The sequence below is a fragment of the Phoca vitulina genome, unplaced genomic scaffold (assembly GCF_004348235.1).
Source record: "Phoca vitulina isolate PV1807 unplaced genomic scaffold, GSC_HSeal_1.0 scaffold50, whole genome shotgun sequence".
NCBI lineage: Eukaryota > Metazoa > Chordata > Mammalia > Carnivora > Phocidae > Phoca > Phoca vitulina.
In genome coordinates this window covers 10,650,546-10,675,656 of record NW_022589753.1, presented here as the reverse complement: position 1 = coordinate 10,675,656, position 25,111 = coordinate 10,650,546, and the positions used below count along the sequence as shown (strand labels likewise).

General features: G+C 43.0%; 1 protein-coding gene across 5 annotated transcripts in view; it reads right to left on the bottom strand.

Annotated features, from left to right (window-relative positions):
• Positions 1-6,494: 6,494 nt before the first annotated feature.
• ADNP (activity dependent neuroprotector homeobox) overlaps positions 6,495-25,111 on the bottom strand; it is a 37,200-nt gene continuing 18,583 nt past the window's right edge. For 3 of the 5 annotated variants that reach the window (XM_032387508.1, XM_032387507.1, XM_032387506.1), the window contains 3 exons: positions 17,029-17,141; positions 15,151-15,243; positions 10,167-13,277 (listed from right to left, as the gene is read on the bottom strand). In XM_032387508.1, the coding sequence (XP_032243399.1) occupies positions 10,167-13,277; positions 15,151-15,243; positions 17,029-17,136 (3,312 nt within the window). In that variant the 5' untranslated portion in view covers positions 17,137-17,141. Of the gene's footprint in view, positions 13,278-15,150; positions 15,244-17,028; positions 17,142-17,449; positions 21,226-25,111 lie in introns of those variants that run through there. The other 2 variants (XM_032387509.1, XM_032387505.1) reach the window with 2 other exon arrangements.

Here is a 25,111-nt window from a genome sequence, read left to right as displayed (position 1 = left end):
CAGCCCTGTGGCCCTGGGCTAGTTGCTTACCCTCTCTGAGCCCAGCTTCCTTCTCAATGAGAATGCAGCGAACAAGGGCACCTGCCCACTGGGGGGGTTGTTTGTGTGGATGATACGAGGGGACCCGTGTGAATGCTGACCTCAGGGCCAGCAACGGGCACTGCAGTGGGTGGCGTTGCTATGGTGATTGGCCTGGCTGGAAGAAGGGCCAACTTTTGTGCTGTTTCTCAGTTGATGGGTGGCATCCAGGAGCGTCAATAGCAAGTGACTTAGGGACTGCCCTTAAATTTCGGAGTAAGAACAGATGGAAGCATGCACTGGCCTTCACTGTGTTTCGCTGTCCTTGGATCCTTTCAGGGACACCCGCTTTCCCCCAGGTCAGCAAGGAGGGGAGAGCTTGCATGAGAATATCTGCGGGAAAGCTGACTCGTGGCCATTCCAAGTTTGCTGGGAGTCCTGATGCCAAACAGTGAACTTTGAGGGACATTTGGGGACACCTTGGGGGGAGGGAGGGCCAGGACACAGACCCTGCCAGCGATTCTGACCTCAGTCCTTGCTGGTGTTCTGGAGGCATCGCCCTCGTGCTAGGTGAGCTGATGGCCTGTCGGGTAAAGGAAAGCCTTGACTGCTGACTCAGGCAGGCCCCATAGCCCTTGCCAGGGTCACTTTGCTGCCCAGGAAAAGGTTCTTTTGTGGGACGCCCATATAAAGGGCATTGCAAATTTTCAGAAGAGCCGGGCTCCTCTTCAGGCAACCACCTCCCTGCTTTCCCAGTGGATGTGAACTTCATGTCTGTCAAAGCAAGAGGTTTCAAGAAGGTGGCCCACGCGTTGGCAGAAATGTGTGGTTTACCCTGAACTGTTTAAAAATGTTTTCGTGTTGAGACAACTGGGTAACCATCTGGAAAAAATAAAGCGAGTTCCATACCTCATTCTGTACACCAGGAACATTTCCAAAATTCCAAATGGATTAAGGACGAGTTAGATGTATAAAATGAATTCATATAAGGCAGAAACATTGGAGAATCATTCAACATCCAGAAGCCTTAAAGATACATTTGATTATATATAAAAAAGTTAAATCCTCTGAATGGCAAAAACAAACCGAAAACTCAACCAAAAAAAAAAAAAATAAAAAAATCCAAACAAAACAAGAAATCCTAAGCAAATTCGAAAGACAAATGACCAAAAAGACAAGTGATAAATTGGGAAAAATCTATGTGCAGCTCATTTTATAAAGGGATAATCTCCCTAATATATAAACAGCTCCTACCAAAAATAAGAGACAAAGTAGAAAAACGGGCAAAGGATATGAACAGGCATCTCACAGAAAAGAAAATGTAAAAGGCATTTTAAACACATGGAAAGATAATCTCTACCAGTAAGTATGAAAGAATATTGAAATTCCTCTGTTTTCACTGTGTGAGGCTGGCAAACATGAAATGTTTTTGATGACACTGTCAGTGAAATTCTGAAACAAATATTCTCATGCATTGCTAGTGAGATTCCATGCTCGTGGAGGCCCGTGGGCAGTACCTATCCGAATTAGAAATGTTTATGCCTTTGCACCTAGTAATTCTACCTCTAGGGATCTCGCCTCCCAGTAGACACACACAGGAGAGAAATGATAAACGCAAACGGTGATTCTCCACATGTTGAAATAACCCAAGACTGGAAGGAGTCTAAATGTCCATCAATAATGGGATTGGTTCAGTTCTAGTATGTCCACACACACATAAAGACGGATGGAATCCTACGAAGTTGTAAAAATGGATTAGGAGTTCCTTATGAGCTGGTAATGGAAATGTCACCAGCATATGAAAGCCAAGGTGCAGAGAAATGCACATGATATCCTACCATCTGTGTGAGAAAGGAATTAACATTCTATGGAAGGATACACAAAAATTTGAGCACGGTGAATCTCTGTCTTGGGTGAGAAGTCGACTTTTCATGTTTCAGGTTTTTTTATACTTTTTGGTGTTTTGGTGTTTACCTCTTCAAAAAAATTTACCCAAATCAGTTGCCAGCAATTAAAAATGAGGACAGTCCACAGAAAGAACTGGATTTCCAGCTTCTCTTCAAAAATTGGAACATGAGGCACTACTGGGCTCACACTGTTGCTGGAAACGATGAGCTAAAGCTGAGTTGCTTTAGAGGGCCATGCTCTTCAGGTTTCTCTTGTACCCCGGCTGTTTCACTCATTTATTGATCTGCCTGGCCCCTGTGGGCATTTGGCATTTGAGAGCCTTAGAACCAGAGGCCCTTAGACCATGGAGAATCTACTCCAAGGATATGAGGTATGTGAAGAAATGCAGCTGGGGGTAAGCGACGGCTGCCTGGCCATTATGTGTAGTTAGCAGCTGGCTTGCCTGCCTGCCTGCAAGCATCTCTGTGCCCTGATTCCGAATTCCCTGGGGACAAGGGGGTTCGGTCTTACTGCAGAAGTGTGTGCTTTCCATGGCCCTCCTTTCGGAAATGACCGATTCCAAGTCAGACGAAGACCTAAGCAAACTAGTGACCGGTATCCCTCGCGAATATAGATGCAAAAGTTCTCAACAAAATATTAGCAGACTGAATCCAGCAACGTAGAAAATGGATTATACCCCATGACCAAGTGGGATCTCTCCTAGGAATGCAAGGTCGGTTTAACATCTGAAAATCAATCAGTGTAACACACTGTATTAATAAAGGTCAAAAACCACACAATCATTTCCACAGATGCAAAGCATCTGCCAAAATCGAACATCTATTTGTGATAAAAGCTCTCCTTCTTGGGGCATAAAGGGGAGTTCTCAGAGAGCAGGGTTAGAGGCTGAGTAGATACCCCCAAAGGTGTTTACTGATAGGATTACCAACTCTCTGGAGATGATTTGTTGACCCAGGAAGCTGGAGGCAGCAGGGCATTTTCCTCCCCATCTTAAAGCAAAATCCCACTTAATTTTTTTTTTTTTCCTCCTTCTGCAGAAAGCTTTATTGTTTCCAGTTGGTCCACAGCTTGAATGAGGGCTGAAAAAATTGCTTAAAGAGCTGCCTGGTGGGGGCACCTGGCTGACTCAGTTGGTAAAGCATGCCACTCTTGATCTTGGGGTCGTGAGTTCAAGCCCCATGTTGGGTGTAGAAGTTACTTAGAAAGCTGCCTAGTGGAGGCAGAGAGAGGCTCAGGCAGAAGCTCTGATACCAGGGGGTGGCAGAGGGGTGCTCAAAGGTGGCTGGGCTCTGGGAGGCTCCTAGATGTGCTTGGCCCGCTTCGTCTTTTGCTCAAGAGCACAGCCGTCTTTGGCTTTGGAAGAACTCAAAGCAATTCTGACTCGGGGGCGCTTTCACAGAATTTCCTCTGTGAGGCCTGTGGGCCCACTGTGGCCTCAAAAGCGTCCAAGTTCTTCTCAGGGATGGTCAGCTGGGCGCGGTGGAGGCTGCGTCTGCCTCCTGGCTGGGCCTGGGGCCAGGGCACCTGCCGGCTGCACGTGGGGCCGGTGTGGGGAAGGCCTTAAGGGCAGGGCGGCGGCGGACCCAGGGCTTCGGTGGGGACGGACCGCCGGGGCCCCCGCGGAGCCACGCCTGAGCGCGGCAGGTGGGCCACCCCCCACCGGAAGGACTTGCTCCTGGGGTTCCCGGGGCTGCTCCGCGGTAAGTGGAGTGCGCGGCCTGCCGTCCCCACCGCTGTTCTGGGGAGCCAGGCCCCAGGCAGAGGAGAGGGAGCAGACCCGGACGCGTGCCAGAGGACAAGGTTTGTGCATTTCTTCCTTGGAGGGGGGGCAGACAGAGCCCCACCTGGGGGGCCCACGGTCTCCTCGTTGTCCCCCACCGTGACCCCAGGGGATGCTTGGGCATTCGCTTGCATGTGTGAAATCGGTTTCTAAGGGGCACCTAGCTGGCTCAGTCAGTGGAGTGTCCAGCTGTTGATCTCAGGGTCATGAGTTCGAGCCCCACATTGGGTGTGGCCATTACTTAAAAAAAAGGGGGGTGGCGCCTGGTTGGCTGAGTCCATGGAGCATGTGATTCTTGATCTCAGGGTTTTGAGTTTGAGCCCCACATTGGGTGTAGAGATAAACAAACAAACAAAAAATTGGTTTCTACACACAGGCCGCCTCTCTGAGTGTGGGGTGGGGGTTCTTAGGCTGTCCAACCGGTGTTTGTTGAATGGGGAAAACAAATGGTCTTACCTAGGAAGCCCCAGGCAGCAAGGGTATTACTCACGTGAGGGCTCAGGCTGTAGGCCACATTCTCGTGTGTGTCTTTAAAACAGGGCTTCTCGGTCTTGGAGGCACAGAGGAATCAGCTGGGCGCCCGACCAACTGCGTCAGAAGCCCTGGGGGTGGGGGAGGGACCTCATAGAACTCCCCAGGGCATTTCAGTCTGCAGGCGCCCAGCCTTGGAGCTTCGGGAGACCGGCAGTCAGGAGATTTTCAGCGATTGGCTCCCTGCCTTGCAGCAACCACACCTTCTTCTGTTTTACATTCTGCACGAGCTTGCCTTCCTTTGAAAGGTGCAGGGACCTCAGCGTCCGCCTCCCACCTTCCTGAGTGTGGTGTGGGATTGGGTTTGGGTTGGTTTCTGGTTTGTGTTGAACTGATTCCACCCCAGCTCCAGAGATGGGTGTGGACTGATCTAAGCCCATCAGGGTCATCCGAGCTCCCAGGGATTCACTGAGATAGCTCTGACCTAAGCCCTCCAGCCAGAGACTAGCTCTGGAATGGTCCAGTTGGCTCCAAGGTCAGGACTCTTGCTCACTAGAGCGGGAAGGTGAATGCGAAGCACCCCGTGGACACCAGGGTGTCGGCCTAGGATGAGGGTGACCATGTGGGTGGGCAGGAGGACAGAGGACCTGAGTCCTTGCCTACACCCCTGAGCATAGTTGTTACCTGTGTGTCCCCTTTATCCAGCAGTCTGACTTGGAGTTCCTGTTCCCTGCCAGTGACAGTCCCATTCATAAAAAAAGGTGTCTGAAGCTGGGTAAGGAGAGTTAGGTCATCAGTGATGGGGAAGACTTCCCTGGGAGGCCCTCTGAGCCAGAGCCGCTTCTGGGCTCTTTGGTGCCACTCGGCATGCATTAGGAAACGTAAGTCACACCAAGACTCGAGGCTCCCCCGATTCTTTGTCTTGCCTGGGCCAAGGAAGAAGTCTCATGTTGGTGTTGGTGTGCCCTGAATCCCTCCGATTTTCCTTTTTAACAAGCAGAGCCAGACTCAGGCTCACAGCCCTCAGCAAACGGTAACAGGTGGCGAAGTTTTAGTCTCATGTTTTGTCTTGAATTTATTTTTACGGACGTCTTCATTAATGGCAAATTCTGCCTGTCCTTTTTTGTAGAGACAAAGTTTTCCTTTTTAAAAAGGGCAGTTGAGACCTAAGTACATAAAGCAGTTGTTAGGCAGATGACCAAGACGGCAGTGTGAGTGAGGAGGGTGGGAGACGCTGTGCCGGGGAAAGCATGACGTGCTGGTTTAGAGACAAGGCTCGTGTGTCTGCGTTCACAGCAGGGAAAGCCTTTCTTACGGGGCGGGCTTGTCTTTAGCCAGGATCAAGGCTGCATGATGCAGTTGGAATGCCAGTGGCCGGGGACTCAGATGTCCTGGGTCCAAGTCAGCCTCTCTCTCTCTCCTCTGCCAGCTGGGATCTTGGGACAAATTAGCTTCTCAAACCTGGAGCTGATACTCCCTTCACAGGATTTTTTTTTTTTTTTTGGTTGGGGGTGGGTGGGTATTTGGGCACTAGGGCAGGGCTGTTTTGAGGACTCAAATTATCTTGGAATTGAGTACCCTACTAGTCCCAGGAACACTTCAGGGATGCCTGGAAAGTACCGGAGTACTTGCAGTGTGTGCCGAGCTCCTAGGAAAGGTGTAGTCATGCCCCTAGCCTGAAGGAGGAGGGGTCCTTGGAGGACAGGGCTCTGTGTTTGAGCCTCACTTGGTTCCCTCTTCCTGGGGAACCCCGTTTAGCTAGCCTTGGCGGCAGAGGCAGCCACCAGGAAGTTGTGCAGGGCCTTGACCATTAATCTCTAGGCTCTCAGTCTGGTGACTTCACGTAGTCGGTACAATGTAGCATCATGTTCAGCTCTAGTCCAAGTCATAGCCAGCATAGTGCTTGCAACTACACTGGGAAAGCCCTTTTATTTCTAGCCTCTTACCAGTTTCCAAAAGGTGAACAATTGGCTTATTAGGAGATCCATTTTGCCTCAGTAATAAAACCTTAATAAAGGTCCAGCAAGATTCAGGCAAAAGCCAGCTGAGGTTTAAATGGCCTTGATGGTGTGCTGCGCAGTGGCGGCACTTGGCCTCCATCACAGGTGCGAGAACATCGTATTCTGAAAAACACACAGCTGCAACAACTCGTTTAAATAGTGAAGATTCTGGGGGCGCCTGGGTGGCTCAGTCGTTAAGCGTCTGCCTTCGGCTCTGGTCATGATCCCGGGGTCCTGGGATCGAGCCCCGCATCGGGCTCCCTGCTCTGCGGGAAGCCTGCTTCTCCCTCTCCCCTTGCTTGTGTTCCCTCTCTGGCTGTCTGTCAAATATGACTATGGACCTTCCAGACCTTCCTTCCTCTGTCCTTCTCTTACTTGCACTTTGAAGTCACGACTGGAGGATTTCCAGGATATGCAACTTTCACCTTATATGCAGGTTTTTTGAACACAACTCCCACCTAATTTGCAATTCCACTTAGATTTAAGTTCTAGTGAACGTTAAAGTTGTTTTTAAGCGGAGTACGTTGATGGGAAGTAGCAGGATGCAAAGAATTCCAGAACGGTGACCCTCCTTCGGTGCACGTTTGGATCTGTTTTCAACCTGACCTAATAGTAGTCGATAGAAAATGCCGTATTTCCTAACTGGATGCACCATCAAGAATTTATCTGTCTTTCTAGACCACCTCATGGTGGCCAACTGATAACTGGTATGTTGCAATGCCATTTCAGAACGGCACAAGCAACCTCTGCTATTTCCAGTTTTCTGGGGGGCGGGGTTCAACACTTTGGTGAGACATGCTTGCAGTTGCTGCTGATCCAGTGAGCTACAGGGTAGGTTAGAAGTTAAGGGTCACAATGGGTAGAAAAGACCATTGCCTAAGAAAGGGGCAGAAGGCTGACCTGATGCTCTGTGAAATCCACGTATTTGATATATTCTAATTTCATTAGTAGAGAGTGTATCTTCCATCTCGCAAATGAAGTGATTCTCAAGCTTTCGTAGCGCAGAATCCCTGAGAGAGGATTTTGGGGCCTCCATCTCAAGGTTTCGATGCTGGCAGTCTGGGGTCGCGGTAGGGAAACCACCCCTGTATATAGCAGTACTCACTTCACAAAAGCAAGTTTAATGGCTTCCAGTGGTGGTGTTTCAGCTGGGGCGCCCCCCAATCACCGATAGGTTGTTTTCACATCCGGCACTTACTTTGTTCTCTTCTGAAAAGTATCTATCTTTACAAATGGGCAGGCATTTGGATTGGATACACAACTACAGGGCAATCAAAGGGGTAAATCCTTTTCTGCTTAGATCTTAAGAGAGGGACAAAGAGCTGTTTGATGGAGACCAACGATGGGAGAAGAAAGTGCCTCAATGTGCTGAAAAGGGAGAGAAATCATGCTGCTCATCAGTCTGACTCTGGAAGTCAGGGCCACAAGAAAATCGGAAGGACATAAAGAAAGCCTCCTGGGAAGAAAATTTACAGAATTGTTCGGTCTACAGTTATAGACGTTATCTAATTAGAAGGTGGCAGGTTGCCACAGCTTTTATTTCCAGATTATTCCAAAAGCAAACAGCAACGACATTCTTTTAAAATGGCTTTTATTGAGACACTTTTAGGGCTTCTGCAACATCGCTAGTTGGGGATCTTCTTTATTTCCAATTCTTAGGTGGCTAAATTCTTCTCTGAATGCCTACAACGCCCATTCCCACCACCTTAGCGAGGAAGCACATGGTCTCTGCTTAAATGTTCAATCAGGAATGTATGTCCCCCTCCGCTATTCTATACAAGTCTCCTTAGGCCTCCTAAGCCCAGACTCCGTCCTTTCCCACCTAGTAATTGATTAGGCAGACTAATTTCAAACCAAGGGTGAGAGGGCTTCAGTTCAGCTATTACTATCCTTAAGTAAGAGAAAAGCTTTCTCAATGCCAGTTCTTCTGATTTGATAATCCGTGGCATCTTAATTTGGGGACATCCTGTCCTAAATATTATTAGCTGGTGTCTGTAGAATTTATAATCTCCTTGTAGAACAGACTTAAAATAACTCCATGTCAGCCCCGAATGCCCTAAAGGTCCCGCCTGGTCTATTCTTACACTTTCTCCTGTAGTTTCTGAGAAGCAGGATGTTAACATTTTAGGAGGAGATTGGTCAACTTTCTTTGGTCTTGTTAATGCTTTTGTCACAGCTATCTTTGGGAAGGAGTCTTAGAAATTACGGATGCCACCCACTGAAGACCTCTTTAGACCAACGTCCCCGAGAGGTGCTTGCTAGGCTTCTGTCCTCTGCACGGATTGGCGCTTTCCATCATTGTTGTAATTACTGAAACAGTGGCCTAATACTGCCTCCTCGTACTCTTCCATTCTTTAGTCCAAGCTGCTCTTGGGAATCTATGTAGTAAATATACTAGCTCTTTCCATCTTAACAGCCCTTCAAGTGTGTGATCTCCAAAGCCTTTTTAATAGCAAGATGGTCAAGAGAATTACAACAAAAGCAGAGAGTAGTTGCCTGTTTAGTACAATTGTTCCCATTATAAGGTGAAAACTAACATTTACTTCCTTTTATAAGAAAGAACGCCAGGGTATTAATATTCTGCTTGCAAATTAATGCCAATTTGTTTACATCCTTTTATCATTGAGACATTTACATATATAAGCAGGCTCTGCTCCTTAACAAAAGGGGAACTGAAAAACTCATGAATGTTTATTTTTGCAGTTAAAAAGTAAAAAGACAAAACCAAACCAAAAGAATTTGTTAACAGGTGCCTTGAGAGAAAGCATTCTTAATGCCAGTGGCACATCTTGGTCTTCTGTAAGTTTCCTCAGTGGCTGTGGCTTCCGCCTCTGATGAAAGTGAGCCATGGCATCAGCTGGTACAAGACATAATGGACACATAGGACTGTAATGTGTAATAAAGCAAGTATTTACATTAAGCACAATACAGCAATTTATTTAGATGCTTAAAATGAATACAAAGGGAAATAAAGATCACAAAATTATACATACTACAACAGTGTGTCATATATTAGATGGTATAAATGAATACACCAGGGTGGTGTTTAACTAAAGATAAAACTAAATATCCAAAATGCAGCACTCATTGGTTTGCTGCTTCAACACAACACACTTTCATACAGATCTAAAAGGTGTCAAAATTAGTAGCTGCAAAGTCAATTCTTGCATGTGATTTTTTTAGCTTAAAAGATTTCAGAAAACAGATCTGAAATACCAGTTTTTGTTTCTGTCAGCTGTAATGTCAAGGATATTCAGAACAAGAAAAATTCTATAATACAAGAGAGTCCAGATATATATCTTATGTGGCTGGCCTCTGTTGCAAGATTGTACAAGGTTATGTGCAAAAACTAAGTCTGTCCAAAAGTCCATACTAGCGCAGTTTCAAGCTTTTGCTAGGTAAACTAGATAGAGCGTTTATTACACAGCAAGGGCAACACTAAAAAAAGAAACAAATCTAGGATGGGTACACAATAACAATATCATAGGCATCACTTGAATAGGTCTAAAAGACTGTACAAATATACATTTCAACTATTCAGAATGAATACATGAAAAAAATTGATTTTCCCCAAAGTCTACTATACACATTGGACTGGTAGCTTGAATGTTGGCCCTACACTACTGTGTGAATCAGGGTAACGCTTCCCAAGAACATCCAACCAAACATTTTACAGAGGGAAAGAAATGTCGAGAAGGCAGATAAAATAAACCTCTGCTTTTCCTCATGTGCGTTCGTGAGCCACCAGCTTATTGGTTTTTCACATTTATTTACTGTGTCTGTCACAGCAAGTTCTGAAGCAAGATCAGCCAATCGTGTGTCATAGACTTAGAAATAACCACTGGGATTAGCAGTGGCCATGTATCCCTACAGCCCGATGACCCAGCACTCAAAAGGCAGTACCAGTTAGAATACAGCTTTGCAGTCCTACCGAAAGGAGAGCAGAGCTCCAGGCTGCAGCATGTCACCGATGCCTGAGAACCTGGTACTTAGGCCTGCTGGCTGCTCAGTTTCACTCCGGTTAGGCTGCCATGCATCGGCTCAGCAACCCCATCAGTCATGTTGTCAAACTGCTCCCCATCCTCACTGTCAATTGTGCTATTCTGCCACTCAATCTGTGGGTTAGATAAGCGCTCATCATTTTCAGATGCGTTCTTCCACTGTGACTGGTCCTTGGACCAAAACCCTTCAACTTTTCCATAGGAACTATTCTTCCATTTCAACTGCTCTCTGTCACCTTGCATGGTAGCCTTTTTTTTGGCAGCTGGCTTACTGCTTCTTGCATCTTCACTCTGGGAAGACTCATCAGACCAGGTTCCTGCTTTCATTTCACATGTGTTGTCCTCAAAGTCTGACACTTGTTGGGAACCAGGGCCACTCTCAGATGGAGAAGCACCATCTTTCCACTCAACAACATCATCCTGGTCAACCTCACTGTCAGAAGCATCATGCATTAGTTTGGTTGGTTCCTCAGTCAAATGAATAGTTTCATATTTTGAACCATCCTCCTCTTTTTGGTCTAGCTTCTCCTCAGATTCTAAAGCATCCTCAGAAATGACCTTCGGTATGTGTTCCTCTGGGTTATCGTTAGAGATTTTAGGCTCAACTTCAAACACAGGGTCAAAAGGGCTACCACTTCCATTGGATTCTTCCTCCAAATTTTCAAAACTGTCTGAGGAGCTGTCCTCCTCCTTCCCGAGGCTGAGCTTTTTGTCAGCAGTTTTACTAGCATTGACTCTGGAATCCTTCTCATCATGATTCTCAAACAGCCACTCAGCATCAAAATCCATCTCGTGCTTCACTTTGTTTAGTTCTTTCATGTTGAAGCCCAGTAACACACCAGGCTTGTACTTTTCACAGTCTCGGACACACTTCTTCCTCTTGTTACTAAAATGGGAAGCAATGTCACTCTTCCACAACCACAAACTGGCGGCCAGCTTCTCAATTTCTCTCCTGGTGGGATAGGGCTGTTTGTTAAAATACTTCGTTAGGAAGCTTTTCCTGGCTTCATAGGAATCATCTTCATGACCCTTGGGGTCTAAAGCTAAAACAACAGGCTCCTCGGGCTTCTCTTCAAAGAAGCTGGGCGAATCGCTATCATCGTCTAACTTTCGCTTTTTCAGCAAGGGAAATTCCACTTGCTCGTAAGTGCGCTTGACAGGTGCCAGGCCCGGTGACTGATTAAGCCGAGAGGGTGCATTTGTCTTATCCTGGCCATTCTGGGTCTTTCCAACACCCCTGCAGTGAACGAGATGCAGAGTGATAGTCGAGGCGGTCATGTTGCTGGTGTACACACCAAGGCAATGGATGCATTTGTAGGTGAGCTTTTTTTCCACGGGATGAACCGTCTGAATAACTTGGTGCCTCTCTCGTAGGTGATGTGCAAGTGCATCAGATATGGGTCCTTTTAGGATTGAAAAGCAAAGAGGGCAAAGGGTTTTCCCAACATCTTTTTTATAGGGCACTGCAGCTTGAGGTGAACTTTTAACAGGGATATCTGCCTTTTCCTGAACTTTTGGCTGTGGCTTTGGAGGGACTGGAGGGTTATTTTGGGCATGGTAAGCAACAGATTCAGCCGGGGCATCCCTCAGGTTGTATGTGGTTACCAGGAGATGGATATTAGTGTGACTACCCTGCTGCAATGTCAAATCAAAACTCAAAGTGGAATCTGTTTTAGGTCCCATCTCTTCATCAATGTGAACCATCCGCATGTGTGCCGCCATCTTTTCCACATCATTGAAAGTTGAACGGCAATATGGACAAGACAGACCATGAATTAACATATGGTTGAGCAGGGTATCTGTGGGCAAATAGCGATTACAGTAGAGGCATTTGCTAGTAAAATTGTGTATTTTCATAATGTAGTTGGCTACTGCTGGGACTTTCTCAGCTTTATGTTCTTTTTCGAAGTGCACACTATACACATTTTCAGGAAAAAGCTCATTACAGATTGTACATATTTTCCACTTTTGAGTTGAGGAAGTATTGGCTGGGGGAGGGCCCGTGGCAGCTGCAGTAGGTTTGGAACTGGACTGACCTAATACTCTGGATGCCTGTGACTGGGAGAGGGAGGGAGACTTTAACTGGCCTGATGAGAGAGAAGAGGCATTAGCAGACTGCAGGGAGTATCTTGCTGGTGCCTGGGACCTCTGCTCTGACCCAAGCCCGTAAGATCTTCCATTTCCACTTGGAAGTAACTGCTTCACAGACTGAGACTGTTGAGGGATGGAAACTGGTGCGTTGCCACCTAGACCCAGTCTCATTGACTGACCAACGCCATAGCCCTGGCCTACAGATTTGACTCCATAGTTATTTTGCTGTAGGTGAACATTGGACATCATGTTGACTCCTGTAGAATTTAAGTTAGGCTTTGGTATTGAGAGTCGATTTACCATCTGCTGTGATGGCAAAGACCGGACATTTCCAGAAGCAAGGGAACCAATTCTTGACTGGAGTCCCATGCCCTTCTTCTCTTGAGGTTTGGGAGCAATTAGCATCAAGGGTTTGGATCGGGGAACCACCACATTTGTGTGCCCAATCATGGCAGTGACCTGATAGCCTATGCGTTCATGGTCTTCGATGACGTGTTGTACCAAAGCTTCGTAGGACTTTGGCATGAAAAGGCATCTCTTGCAGTGAATACTACTCTCTTCCCGGGCATTTGAACCTAAAGGGACTGCACCGTTGAGTGACTTCTCACCTGCCTTTGCTATGTAAGGCGCTGCCACGTGCTGAAAATGTTCCCTGTAAATGTGCTTCCTAACGATTTCATAAAGAGGATCTCGGTAAGTGCACTTCTTACAGTAATAAACAGCTTGTTCTACACTGTCAGCCTGCTTAGGTTTAAGGCCATCATTTTTGCTTTTATCTTTGAAAGTGCTGAGGCTGCTACTTGGTGCGCTGGCATTTGGAGCATGAAATATTTTAATGTGTGTTTCCAAAGTCTTTTTGTCTGCATTGAAGGTACAGTAGGGGCAATTAAGGAGAATCCTATTTTCAAAGTCTTCACTATGGACATTCCGGAAATGACTTTTGTAGGCAGAGAAGAATTTTGAAGAAAATGGACAAGCACTGCAGCAAAAAGGTTTCGTCCGGTAGTCCTACAGAAAAGACAAAAACTGGAATTAGAATGCCACTTCAGAAAGGTAGTAACAGGTTCTAGACTTTTTCCCCCAGATGTTCTCTATTTTTAATAGAGATATAATGCTATCTTTAGAACCGAAACTCTGTAATGCACTGATATAATTTTTTTCCTTTTGCAAAACTAATTTGTAAAATATAAACCCAAATGAGAAAGCTGTTTTAAACCAAATTTTTATTTGGGTCCCAGAGTATTAAAAAACCCCTCGATTCTAAGTTTCCCCTCAATGCTTAAAAAAGATCAAAGTCACATTTGCTGACTGGTTTTAGAGAAGCCAAAGACAAATGGCTTCAAAGATAAACATTTTACAATTAGAAACAACAAGAATAAACACTGTGAAATCACTCACTCCATGAGAATCAGTAAAGTTGTGAAAGGCTGTTCAGATTTACTGTTCGGTAAAACTCAGGGCCCAGAGTGCTGTAGTGCAATTAGGCAGTAAGATATAAAGATACGCCTTTTGTCCCTCCCATCATGGAAAATCTTCAAAAATCTCAAAACTTTTTCCCTCTGATCGAAGTACAGTGTAGTATTTAGATTTCATTACTGATCAAAAAGCTACTGATTTGAAGAGTTGGCTTTCTTCTATAAGCCATGATCTCTTTTCTCAAGCAAGAGCAGCTTCAAAAGAACTAATGAAGTGATAGCTGCTTTGATTCAAATTAAGAAGTTAAATAAAAATTTCTTTCCTACAGACTATGAGGAGTGCATGATGTTAAAAATCCAGTAAAGTACTGCAGAATATACTGATATCAAAGAGCAACTTCCAGAATTATGCTCATTAGCACTTGCGCAGTTTGTCCTTTGAAGACCGGTGAAACACAAGCTGGGCAAGAGATTATCTTTCCTCCCTAGAAACCTACTTTGTTTCAGATACTGGTTTGACACAAAATAAAATACTCCGCTTCTCCTTAAAGCTCAACCCCCTATTTAAATGTGTTAGAATGTAAAGCTTTGGGATTCGTAAAAACGAATTAAGTGGTATGTCCCACTGGAAAGCTTTTACATTCAAAGACTTCTGGTGCATACCTTTTTTCCCTGGGGTATGGATAAGAAAAAACGAGGTAACTATACTCTCAAATTTCTGAGGCAGAGTTTAAAAGTACTGCCAACGTTTAAAATCCCTGCCCAAATATATTCCGATAAACAGATCAATAATTACAGAACTACAATCACTACCGAAATAGGTAATAGTAAAGTCTGCAGTGACAATCACTTCTCCCTGTAAGATAGGAAACACCACCTACCTATACCACCTTCTCTGTCACATTTTTTCACCTGCTGACACTTGCTGGCATCACTGGTGCCTTGGACTACCTAATAGTGTTTTTAATACCACTTTGTAAAAATTTAAATTATACCTTTCTGTCACTACCGTCCTATAAAGCCACCCATCCCCTTCCCCATGTGCTGGCTTAGCAACCCCAGGGGTTGGATGATACCAACACAGAAAAAAACACCCTCTCCAGAAATAACATGAATTGTGACAGACACAAAAAAATGATGGATGGCCTAGATGAACAGAATGTTGGAGGGTACATTTCAGAAACAGAAGAGCCAAAGTACTGCTGATACATTGTTGATATACAGCAGACCTTAGAATATTTAAGTAACAAAATTTCCTATTCTTACACTTGAAGTTTCAGTCCAACAACAAAAAAGACAAATTCTTCCTAGTTTTCCCTGCCACTTAGGAAAACAAATAATCAATTTTGACATTTTCCATACAAGGTTGCTGCCCACAAAACAATGCTTCACTATGACAGGCCTAGAGCTGAAAAGGGAGTATACCAAGGATGTAGCCATTTGGGGAAGTCCCCTGTGCTACTTACCTGATTTTTTGTAAGTGAAGGGTCCCACAGTCCTACATCCTCCCATGTAGTGTTTTTCAAATAAAAGTCATTAGGTTCAAACTGTTTAAAATCCTAGAAAACAGTGAAAGAAGTTTACAAAAACACAGTGATACTAACTCTAGCCCAACCTTACTTAGAAATCCCATCTCTTAGCTAGAGCTAAGACACACAGAAAAACCAACCCCACCAAGAACTAAACTAGGAATGATGAGGCTCTTAGGAAATACAAAAAGGCATATGGAAGTTGCATTCTACATTTTCTAACAACCAAACATTCCCCTAATGGTCAGCCAGGTTTCCAAGGAAACTACTGGAAGTTCTAATTAAGTAAAAAATTCAGCCACATATTAATACCAAAGCTCCTTTCATTAGAGTATTGTAGCTCATCAGTTGTCGTATTAGATTGGAGTATAAGCTAGCAATGTTTGCTTACAGCACCATGGATGCGATATTCTGTTTCTGAGGGGAAAAAAGGGGTCGAAATGGACTGGGAAGAAAACTCAGGATTTCTGAATCCGCAAAAGGAAGAAAGAAAGCTATTCGAAGAAAAGTAAGCAGTATTACGTTAAATTTATACTCTTACATAAAAATTTAATGGCCCATTTTCCCCCCAGGCCAGGAAGATAAAAAGTCTTAGGAGAAAATTCCCCTTGGCTGCTAAAAGATTCACAGTTCAGTGTGGCAAAATCAAATACATATAAATTCCAGAGTATGTAATGGGTATAATAATGGGAGGAACACGTCAAATGCAGGATAGAAAAGCTACCTTAACATTTGCATTATTTATCCTTGTGCAGATTACTCCACTGAGTGCAAAGTGGAAGTAGATGGACTGTTTCATCGGGCAGATCTACCTGAATCTGAGGGGCTGGAGAGGCAGTGAACTTCCACACTGGGGATAACGTAACTAGAGAAGCCCACTTTTGAGAAGCTTCAGTCTTCATGATATACCCCTCAAGTATTATTCATGGGAATCAGGAAAAGAAAACCTGTTGCATGAAGGAAACTGTTTTTTAACTTTCAATTCCATCCAAACATTTACTGAATGCCTATTACGTACCCAGCACTGTGCTAGGTGCTGGTTATACGTGGATGGACAAGGTGGTTATGGTCCCTTGCCAGCTGGAACTTAAAGGCTAGTGGGGAAAACAGCTTTAAATATTTCAGTCAGAGGCTTTGACCAACTAAACCGCAAGACCTGGAGCAATGAGATCTGGAAAAGGAGACCAGTACACTGGCTATCCCACAGGGCTGTTATAAAGCTCATAGACAAAAGGTTAGAAAAACAGTTTTCAAAAGTCCAAACTGTTATAACAAGGGGAAGATAATAGTGTATGATGGGTCAGAAGGGCCAACAAATGCTCAAATCCTAAGCAAAGAGACAACAAGCACCCAAACCACCATGCCTCAACAATCAGAAGGTCAACCAGAACACTCAGGCATATCAGAATGAGAACAGGCTCTGGAGTCCCACAGACAGACCCTGCCATATGCTTAGCTGTGAGGTGGACCTAGATCTTTACTGGTTCTTCATTGTAAACTGGAGATAAGAATTCCTACATCTCCCCCAGGGGTTGTTCTAAGAATCTGAATTTAGAGACAATTCTAAAGCACCTGAAGTGTCTGACATGATACATCCTCACCAGTAGAACTGCTTTTGCTTCATGATGCAAAGATGAAAAAGCCCATTTTAGGGAGAAGGGAACAAGTTAAGTCAACTGAGAAAGCTCTGGTGAAGCTAATGCTGCAGTTACAATTCAGAATCACAACTAAGAATTAACCAATCCTGGCTGCTGACACAAAGTAATGGATCAGAAGCTGAGTCATGTTAAAATTAAAAAATGGCATGCTACTTACTTCTATGTGTTCTTTACAGTATTCCAACCCAATGTCACTAAGTATTTTTTTCACAGTTTTCCGGGCTTTTCTTAAACTGCCAAGATTGTTGACAGGAAGTTGGAACATAGTTTCTATTGGAAAAAAAAATTTAAGTCAAGTCAAAACACGTACAACTTGTAATATTTCCTAGTTCCACTGACGGTAGGACCACAAACCCTGGCCCGCTGACCAAGAAGGTGAGTGGATACCCTTATCTAGTATGTTCCGATTACTTAAAGCAGGCAGGCAAAGTAAGTGCTCTCTGATCTTTTCTATTTTTAACAGGACATTTTATGTTATAGATCAACTATGAGTTTAATCTGGCACAATTCTAATTAGAGTTTAAGTTCATCACCAAACTGGTTTTTTTAAAGTTGAGAATTAGGTTAATAATACCAACCGATTATCTTAAAATCGAGTGTGAGTGCTTTTCTCCTTGTGTTGTTGAACCTCTGAAAATAGAAAAATGTTCACCATTTCAGCATCATTATCACAAAATTTTGAGTGCCAGGGAAAAGAAGTTTTTGTTTTCTGGGAACTGTCCTGCACATTACTGTGATGATCTTAAAGAAAAAGCCTTCAGTGTTTCCAAATACTATCCAAACTAAAGACACTACTGGTTGTGTACCTTGCCCCCCCAGCCAGCACCACACCTGGACAAAGGCACTCAGCATCAGGGCAGATGATAACTGTGTTACAGACTTTAGGGGCTCCTCTTGAAAAATGAAAAGCTTATATGTATGTGTGAAGGAACTGAAAAATTATTTAAATGACCTAATACATTAAAGCACAAATTTAGATCCACTTCCCCAAGTTCCTTAAAAAACAAAAGTTAAAATTAGTATTTGTATGGCTTCCATGTGACCATAAATGTATCCTATAAAATACGGTAAGAATTTATCAATGTAATAATCCAAATAAATTTCGTAGAATATAAAATAGTTCCAAAAACCAAAACCAGAGGCAAAAACCCAAAAGCCAAAGCAATAGGAATTAAAGTTTAATACACGCAAATCTGGTGTTCTAATAAAGGCTGTTACTCTATAATACCACTACCATTTGCAAGTACAACCATAATCAACTAATCTAAATGTAACACAGCATCATTTTACCTCCTTTATTATTCTTATCCAAAAATCAATATTAACTATGAAAAATGGAAGAGTGAAGCCTACCAAAACAAACAACTCCTACAAATTCTGAATTTGGCTATGTCATCAGAACTTAGAAGTTTCAAAATATTCTACATGAAGTACGAAGTATAATTGAGGCCAAGAAAGAATGCATTTCACTAAAAAACACAGATCAGCCTTCCCATCCTCAGCAGCTAAGCAGCACGACTACGTGTCCTCTATACACTCTGCCATCCAACAATCTGCGTATGACTTAATAGCGGACTCAGAAGTCACTTTGGTTACTAATTAATGTGCACTCAAAGCCAAATCCATTATTCCTTGTGGAAATTATATTGCTAAATTGTTTAAACCATCTTTCTGAAAGTTTTAAATCAGTTGCTTAATAAAACTGTTCCCACAACCACGTCAGTTAGAGAGAACTACCTGACAGCAATGTTTCAGAAATACTGAAAATGTTACAGGCTAATTGTGAAGAGACCGGGCATCAAAACAGATGCCCACAAATGCCCCAGCCTGAGAAGAGACAGCTTGTTTCTCTATTCATTTCATAAACTCTCTGTGGGCCCAAATGCAGTTCTTTTGGAACTTCCCAAGTCAGTCCTGCTTCACTTCAGAGGAGAGATGAGCCCAGAAGACAGCCATTACTGCTTTCCCCCGCCTCCTGCTTATACGCAGCTCAACATCTCAGCAAAAACAAATACACAATGATTTGGAAATGTCGCCACCACTGAAGTCACCAGTCTATACAGAAAACACCCAGGGAATTAAATTGCAGCCGAGGATAAAGGAAAACTCATTCTCCTATGGACAATACATCGGGCATTCTAAGTGCCCACCACCCAGAGCTAACCAAGTTGTTTTAAGACCTCCAACTGAAGCACCTCACTGCATGGTAGGTACCCAATTTATACATCTACAGTTCTGAAAATGTGAGTATGCTCATGAAGAAGCTTAGTTACAAGAAACTTGTAATTTATAAAATGTGGGTATTTCAGCCATGGAGTAAATCTCAAGTTTACTTAGGCTGAATTAAATAGGCATATAAATAGTGAACACTGCTCACCAGAAAATGTTGTACAAAAATGTAGTTGTTTTTTTTTTATGATTAGCAACTAGGAGGAACCTAAATTAAAGTTTACACTGAAAGATGTAGAATACTCTGAGTTAAGATTAGTGGCATTGTTAATGGATCTGGGGGAATTCTATGTGCCCTCTTCCCCAGATGGAGGTACCCTCTATGTATTTGCTTATGGAGGTCACTTAAGATTTCGTCCATCTGGAGCTAGAATAACACATTCATTCATATGTGTTAGCATCATCAAAAGCATTTACAAAGACCCTTGTTTAAGTTAAACATTCTTTATAAACAGGCATACAGTGTAAAAATATAAGCAAAGAAGGATCCCTCCTACTCCTATCCTCCAGCCATGGAGCTCCCCTTCTGGAAGGGGCCACTGTTATGTCAAGCTTTTCTGCAACAAACCAAAGATTCCTTCAAAGAACATCTCCAACAAACTCTGTGAATGTTAGGATTATTATGGGTGACAAGATAAAGAACTCAAGGACTCTATGTTGTTTTCCCCAGCCTCTGGCTTGCTGTTAAGAAAGAACTTCAAAGGGTACCTGGGTGGCTCAGTCAGTTAAGCATCTGCCTTCTGCTCAGGATCCCAGGGTCCTAGGATCAAGGCCCACATCGGGCTTCCTCAGGGAGCCTGCTTCTCCCTCTCCTGTTCCCCTCCGCCTCCTTGTGTTCCCAGTCTGTCAAATAAAAGCTTTTCTTTTTTCTTTTTTTTTTTTTTTTAAGGAAACAACTTCAAATCAACAGCTGGCTTCAGGGTTCATCAATGTTATCTCTTTGATTCATACTTGAAAACTTTTACAAGAATTACTCCTGGCCTCCTCTGCACCACTCAAAAGTCCTGTTTAGAAACTGGACAAGGGGTCCATACCATAAAAGTGACTGAGGGGCATGAACAGAGTAAACAGGAAATCAACTGTCTGAGATTAAGGGCTGATTCCTCACTTTTGAACAGAAAGAGAGCTAAAAACAAAATATTGACAATAACTACTCTTAGGAAGCAAGATGCCTTACACTAAGGTCAAAAACTGTCTAGAGATGGGCTTTCTCTCCAGATTTGTCCCCATGTGGCTAGTCCTTTCTCTTGAGCCTCCTTGCCTGTCAGAATGGCCATTTTCACCAGGTCAGCACCATTATCCCAACACCAAGGAGAGCTCCTTCAGTCAAACCATAAACCTTTCAGCTCATAACAAAAAAGGGGAAAATATCCAATTTAATAGAATGGAACCACTGTTCACCTGTTTATCAGTCATTTTTGAAGAACCTATACTCTGTCAATGTGCTGGGAATAGAGAGATGAACAGGACACAGTTCTTCCCTGCAACAGTCCATCACGTCTAAGGGACGGGACCTAGAGCACATAGCAGGCCCCTGCGCACTGGAGTCAAGAAGATGGCTGTTTCTGCCAAACTGCTTCTCGGAGCCACCCCTGGTGCAAATGATGTGCTGTTAGGTGGCCCTTCCTCCATTACAGCAGAGTGTATATGACTCAGGTCCACCCATCAGAGTATTCTACCTCTACAGTCACTGACGGGAAGAACTGGGTGTGTGCCCCAAACAAGGCTGATAGTGATGCTGAAAAGGACTCAGGACCTGCTACTACATGGAGAAAGCAGAGGGAGGGGAAAGACTCCTATTCAATAACACTTAAAGTCCTCAATCCAGCTGTGCCTGACAGCCCCTTCCAAAGACTTTTCCTAAACAAGAGCCAAGTACATGACCACTTTTGCTTAAACTTTGGTTCATGTTCCTTGCACCCAAAAGTCTTAGTAGACCCACTGGGCAGTGGGACACAGAAGAGGAAGTGAACACGAGAAAAGATGGAGAACTTTATGCTAAGTAATTACACTTGTGAATCAGGTCTAGTAGAAGAATAACAGTTTGTTAGGAAGACATAGTTCTTCTGAAAGATGCTTTGGCCCCTGGTTTCATTAATCAAAAACAAAAACACTGTATGAACAGTAAACCCCCCACCCCCCGCCTTTTTTTAGAGACAGGGGGAAGGAGACAGGCAGATCGGTGTAGGCGGACGGGCAGAGGAAGAGAGAGAATCCCAAGCAGGCTCATGCACAGTGCAGAGACCGACATGGAGCTTGATCCCACAACCCCAGGATCATGACCCAAGCCTAAATCAAGAGTTGGATGCTTAACAGACTAAACCACCCAGATGCCCCTCCCCTAAATCTTTTAGAATATTAGAAAGGGGGTGCCTGGGTGGCTCAGTTGGTTAAGTGTCGGGCTCTGCACTTGGCGTGGAGTGTGCTCAAGATTCTCAACCTCACCCTCTGCCCCTCCCCCACTCAAAAATAATAAAAAAAGAACCGTTAAAAGATTTGGGGGAAAGCTCAATGACCTATTAATAATAGTTAACATTTGCAAGTATTTTATTAACTGAAAATAAGTAGCATTTGGGTAAGCATATGCCATCTGATGAACCAGACTTAAAAATACCAGTTTTTGAGAATGATTTAAATTCATTGCTGAATGATTCAGCCACATTCCTTCCTATTGATCTTTGCGAATTATACCCACACCTACTGACTGGGTCCAAAACATTAAAATTTTACTAATAATCCTGACCAAACTGCTACTCATGTGCTTTCTTAGAAAGCAAGAGTCAGATGGCAGAAATGAAAATCTGAGATCTGTAGCCCCAGGCTAGAGATGAATTGAAAACACATATAGAAGACTGATCAAACACAGGTTTCTCTTTCCCCTCCAAATTCCAAAACCAAAAATACTCCTTTACTCCACATACGAAGAGAAATGAGGCAGAATGAGCCTGTCTTATGAGGAAATATCTATAGTCTGAACCTGTACAGGTAAAGGATAACAGCACCTCAATGACAGTGAACTTCACTTAAGCAAAGAAGTCATTATTATCTGAGAAACATAATTATAATCATTTATGAAACAACAGCTCTGCCAAAAGGCTTGGATCAAGTCAGGTGTTGTACTGAGGCTCTTCTGGGTCAGGAAGACAGAGGGGAACCCGAGAGCAGACGGTTCTAGTTTAGCCGGCTCAAGGCAAGGTTTGCAGGACCTGATGTACCAACAGTCAGTGAAGTTTGTCTATGTATATGATAAGGTCCCTTGCAAAGGGATCAAGGATAACATCATTTAGTCTGCTTTTAGGGGCAGAAAAAAAAGCAGAAAAACATTTATAACTGTGCCCACAGAAAGTTAAATCAAAAAAACAAAAAACCCCATAAAACCTAACCTTAAACCTTTGACCAGGCACAGTTAATCAAACAAGCCAGGAGAAAAAAAAGCCTCCAGATCAAACTTTTCCAGATTATATTTCAAGCTACTGCAAGTGTGGATGTAACATGGCATCTTCCAGGATATAATTCTTCATATTTTTATGTGCATTCTTGGGTTTCCCAAGTTCTTAATAAGAACATACAGTACTAATTTAACATGCTAGCAAGTACAGAAGTAAATATGATAGCATGCCCTAATTTCCATCACCTGCAAGTATAACTGCAACTTTCTCATATCTGGGAACTGAAATCTGAACATATACCAGAGTAACAACTAATGCATCAGTTCTATCAGTGAATACAAATTTACAATTTTTAAGAAATCTTACACTGCATTGAGAGCTAGACAGGAATGGTTACTTCTTCCCGGTAACACCTAAACATAAGCTGCTTAGTCTAAACCAGTGGTTTTCAACACTCCCCCACCCCCCTTTTAAAGAGGAAACCCTTGTTTCTAAACAAATCTTAGCTGAATTATAAAAAAGATAAAAAGTGGAGGGGCTCAGAGGTTGAAATGGAAAGAGGAAGAAGGAAAAGTTCTCAGTTCCTAAGTATCTCCTTGAAATAGTTACTTGTCTAAACTAAGCTTCTAATGCAAATTTATGCCAAGGTGACAGTAGTCTGAAATGTAGAATCGGGACCTAGTGGACAATCAACCAAAGCAGGAAGTTTGATGGCTATAGCAGAATTCCAAAAGTTTACTGAAAATCTCCCCTAAGTAAAATTACAGTCTGATCAGAGTATGGTTGTCAGAAGCCCACAGTAAGCCTAAGGATTAGAATACAGTTTATACTTTGGTGTTGTCTTTTAAACATTTCTACATTAAGCTGTAAGGAAAAACACACATCTGAGAAAATCTTTTACTGGGGGTGGAGGGAGGGATCAAAGGCTGGAAATAATGCCATTACCAGTGAAGAAAAAGAGCAGTTGTATTTTCTATGTTAATAAAAATTGGGAAGACATTCAAACTACTACAATATAGACAGTTTCATTTTTGGTAACATCATAAATACAAATTAACATGTAAGAAGAAATTCAGATCCTTGATATTAAATCAAGAAAACAAAGTATTCTAATGTCATGCAGATGCAAGTAGTTCTATAAAGACCTTATAAGCCTGCACTGGGGTGTAGGGTCAGATATATTTGAAGTTTCTTTAAACCACTAACTAAAAAGTACTGTTTTGTTTTTTAAGAGGCACAGACATTTTAAGAAGATTCTCCTAAATCTTCATGATGGTACTTTTTTTTTAAAACAGATTTTGTGATGTCTCTGTGGAAACATTTAGGATCCATTAAAATAAAAACTAGGCAGAAAGAAAACATTTCCTTATTTATGTGCTCACTTTTCCTCCTACCACCCGCTCAACAACATATTTAATACCTGTCAATATCACTGAGTAAAACTGTGGTCATTGTAAAACACTGTTTCTTTTTATAATCAGTAAGTGCTTATCTTTCCTGACTATTCTGGGATCAGAAGCAGTGACCAGAGATACCTTATTTGTTTTTTAAGGGTGTTACTAAGTCCTACATTTAAACTAAACCAGTTGTAAAGAGGTTTATATGTTTGTATTTTGAAAAATAAACCCATAAAGCCTTTCTAGAACCCTCCAATGAGTGAGCAAGTTCAGAGCCCAGCGCCTACATTTGATCTGGAAGCAACCATCCTACTCAATCTTTAAAAAACAACAGCAGCAGCCAACAACCACCACCACAGTCCTAAACAGAAGCAGCTAATCTTTCAATTTCCTATAAGCTCGGGTAAAAGACCTTGCAGATGCCACAGGCTCTCCACAGAAAGGCAGCTCTAATTGTCTCCTCTCTTTCTCAATCCCAAATACCACAGAGCAAGTAACTGACAATCCAGAGGCAGAATGCTCTTCTGGATTAGCAGATAAAACTGTGCAGCATGACAGTGGTAAGAAAAGAAAGTTCAGACTCCTTTCTCTTAAGTAATGGAAAACGTGCAGTAGTGTTGAGGCTAAAAAGGGGGGCTTATTTGGAAAGCCCAGGAGGATTAGGAAAACTGCTTTGCAAATGAAGACACACATGTACCAAAAGCCAAATGTGAATAATGAACACCAATTATTTTGCTTAGGTTAATCATATTAGAACACTGTTAATAAAGACAAGAAGCCGGCAGAAAATGTAACCAACTTCTGTTTTCTTCTATACTTATCTACTAACTGCACTGACTTTTACTATTCTCTAATAATAAAAAAATCCCAATAGTTAATTGTGTCAAATACAAAACTGTCTCCAGAAAAAGACACTTTGATTTTCTTCAAGTTTTCCCCAAATCAATGATTAAATTCCGTAAGTTTTTATACTATTTTTTTTTTTTTTTTGGTAAGTAGACTTGTTATTTATGAAAGGCAAAATGAGTACATTTACCTAAATATAGCATCCAGTAAAGCAATGCTTGGTCATAGGAATACTTTTGGCCACAGTCTATAAACAATGTGTGAATCCCTTCCACAAGTAGCCCTGCTCATAATCTAAGACTCTTTCTCTGCCTGATCACCTCAAGTGAGCGGAGCACAAACCCCGCCAGGCAGCTTGTTCCACACCGGACAGCTCTGT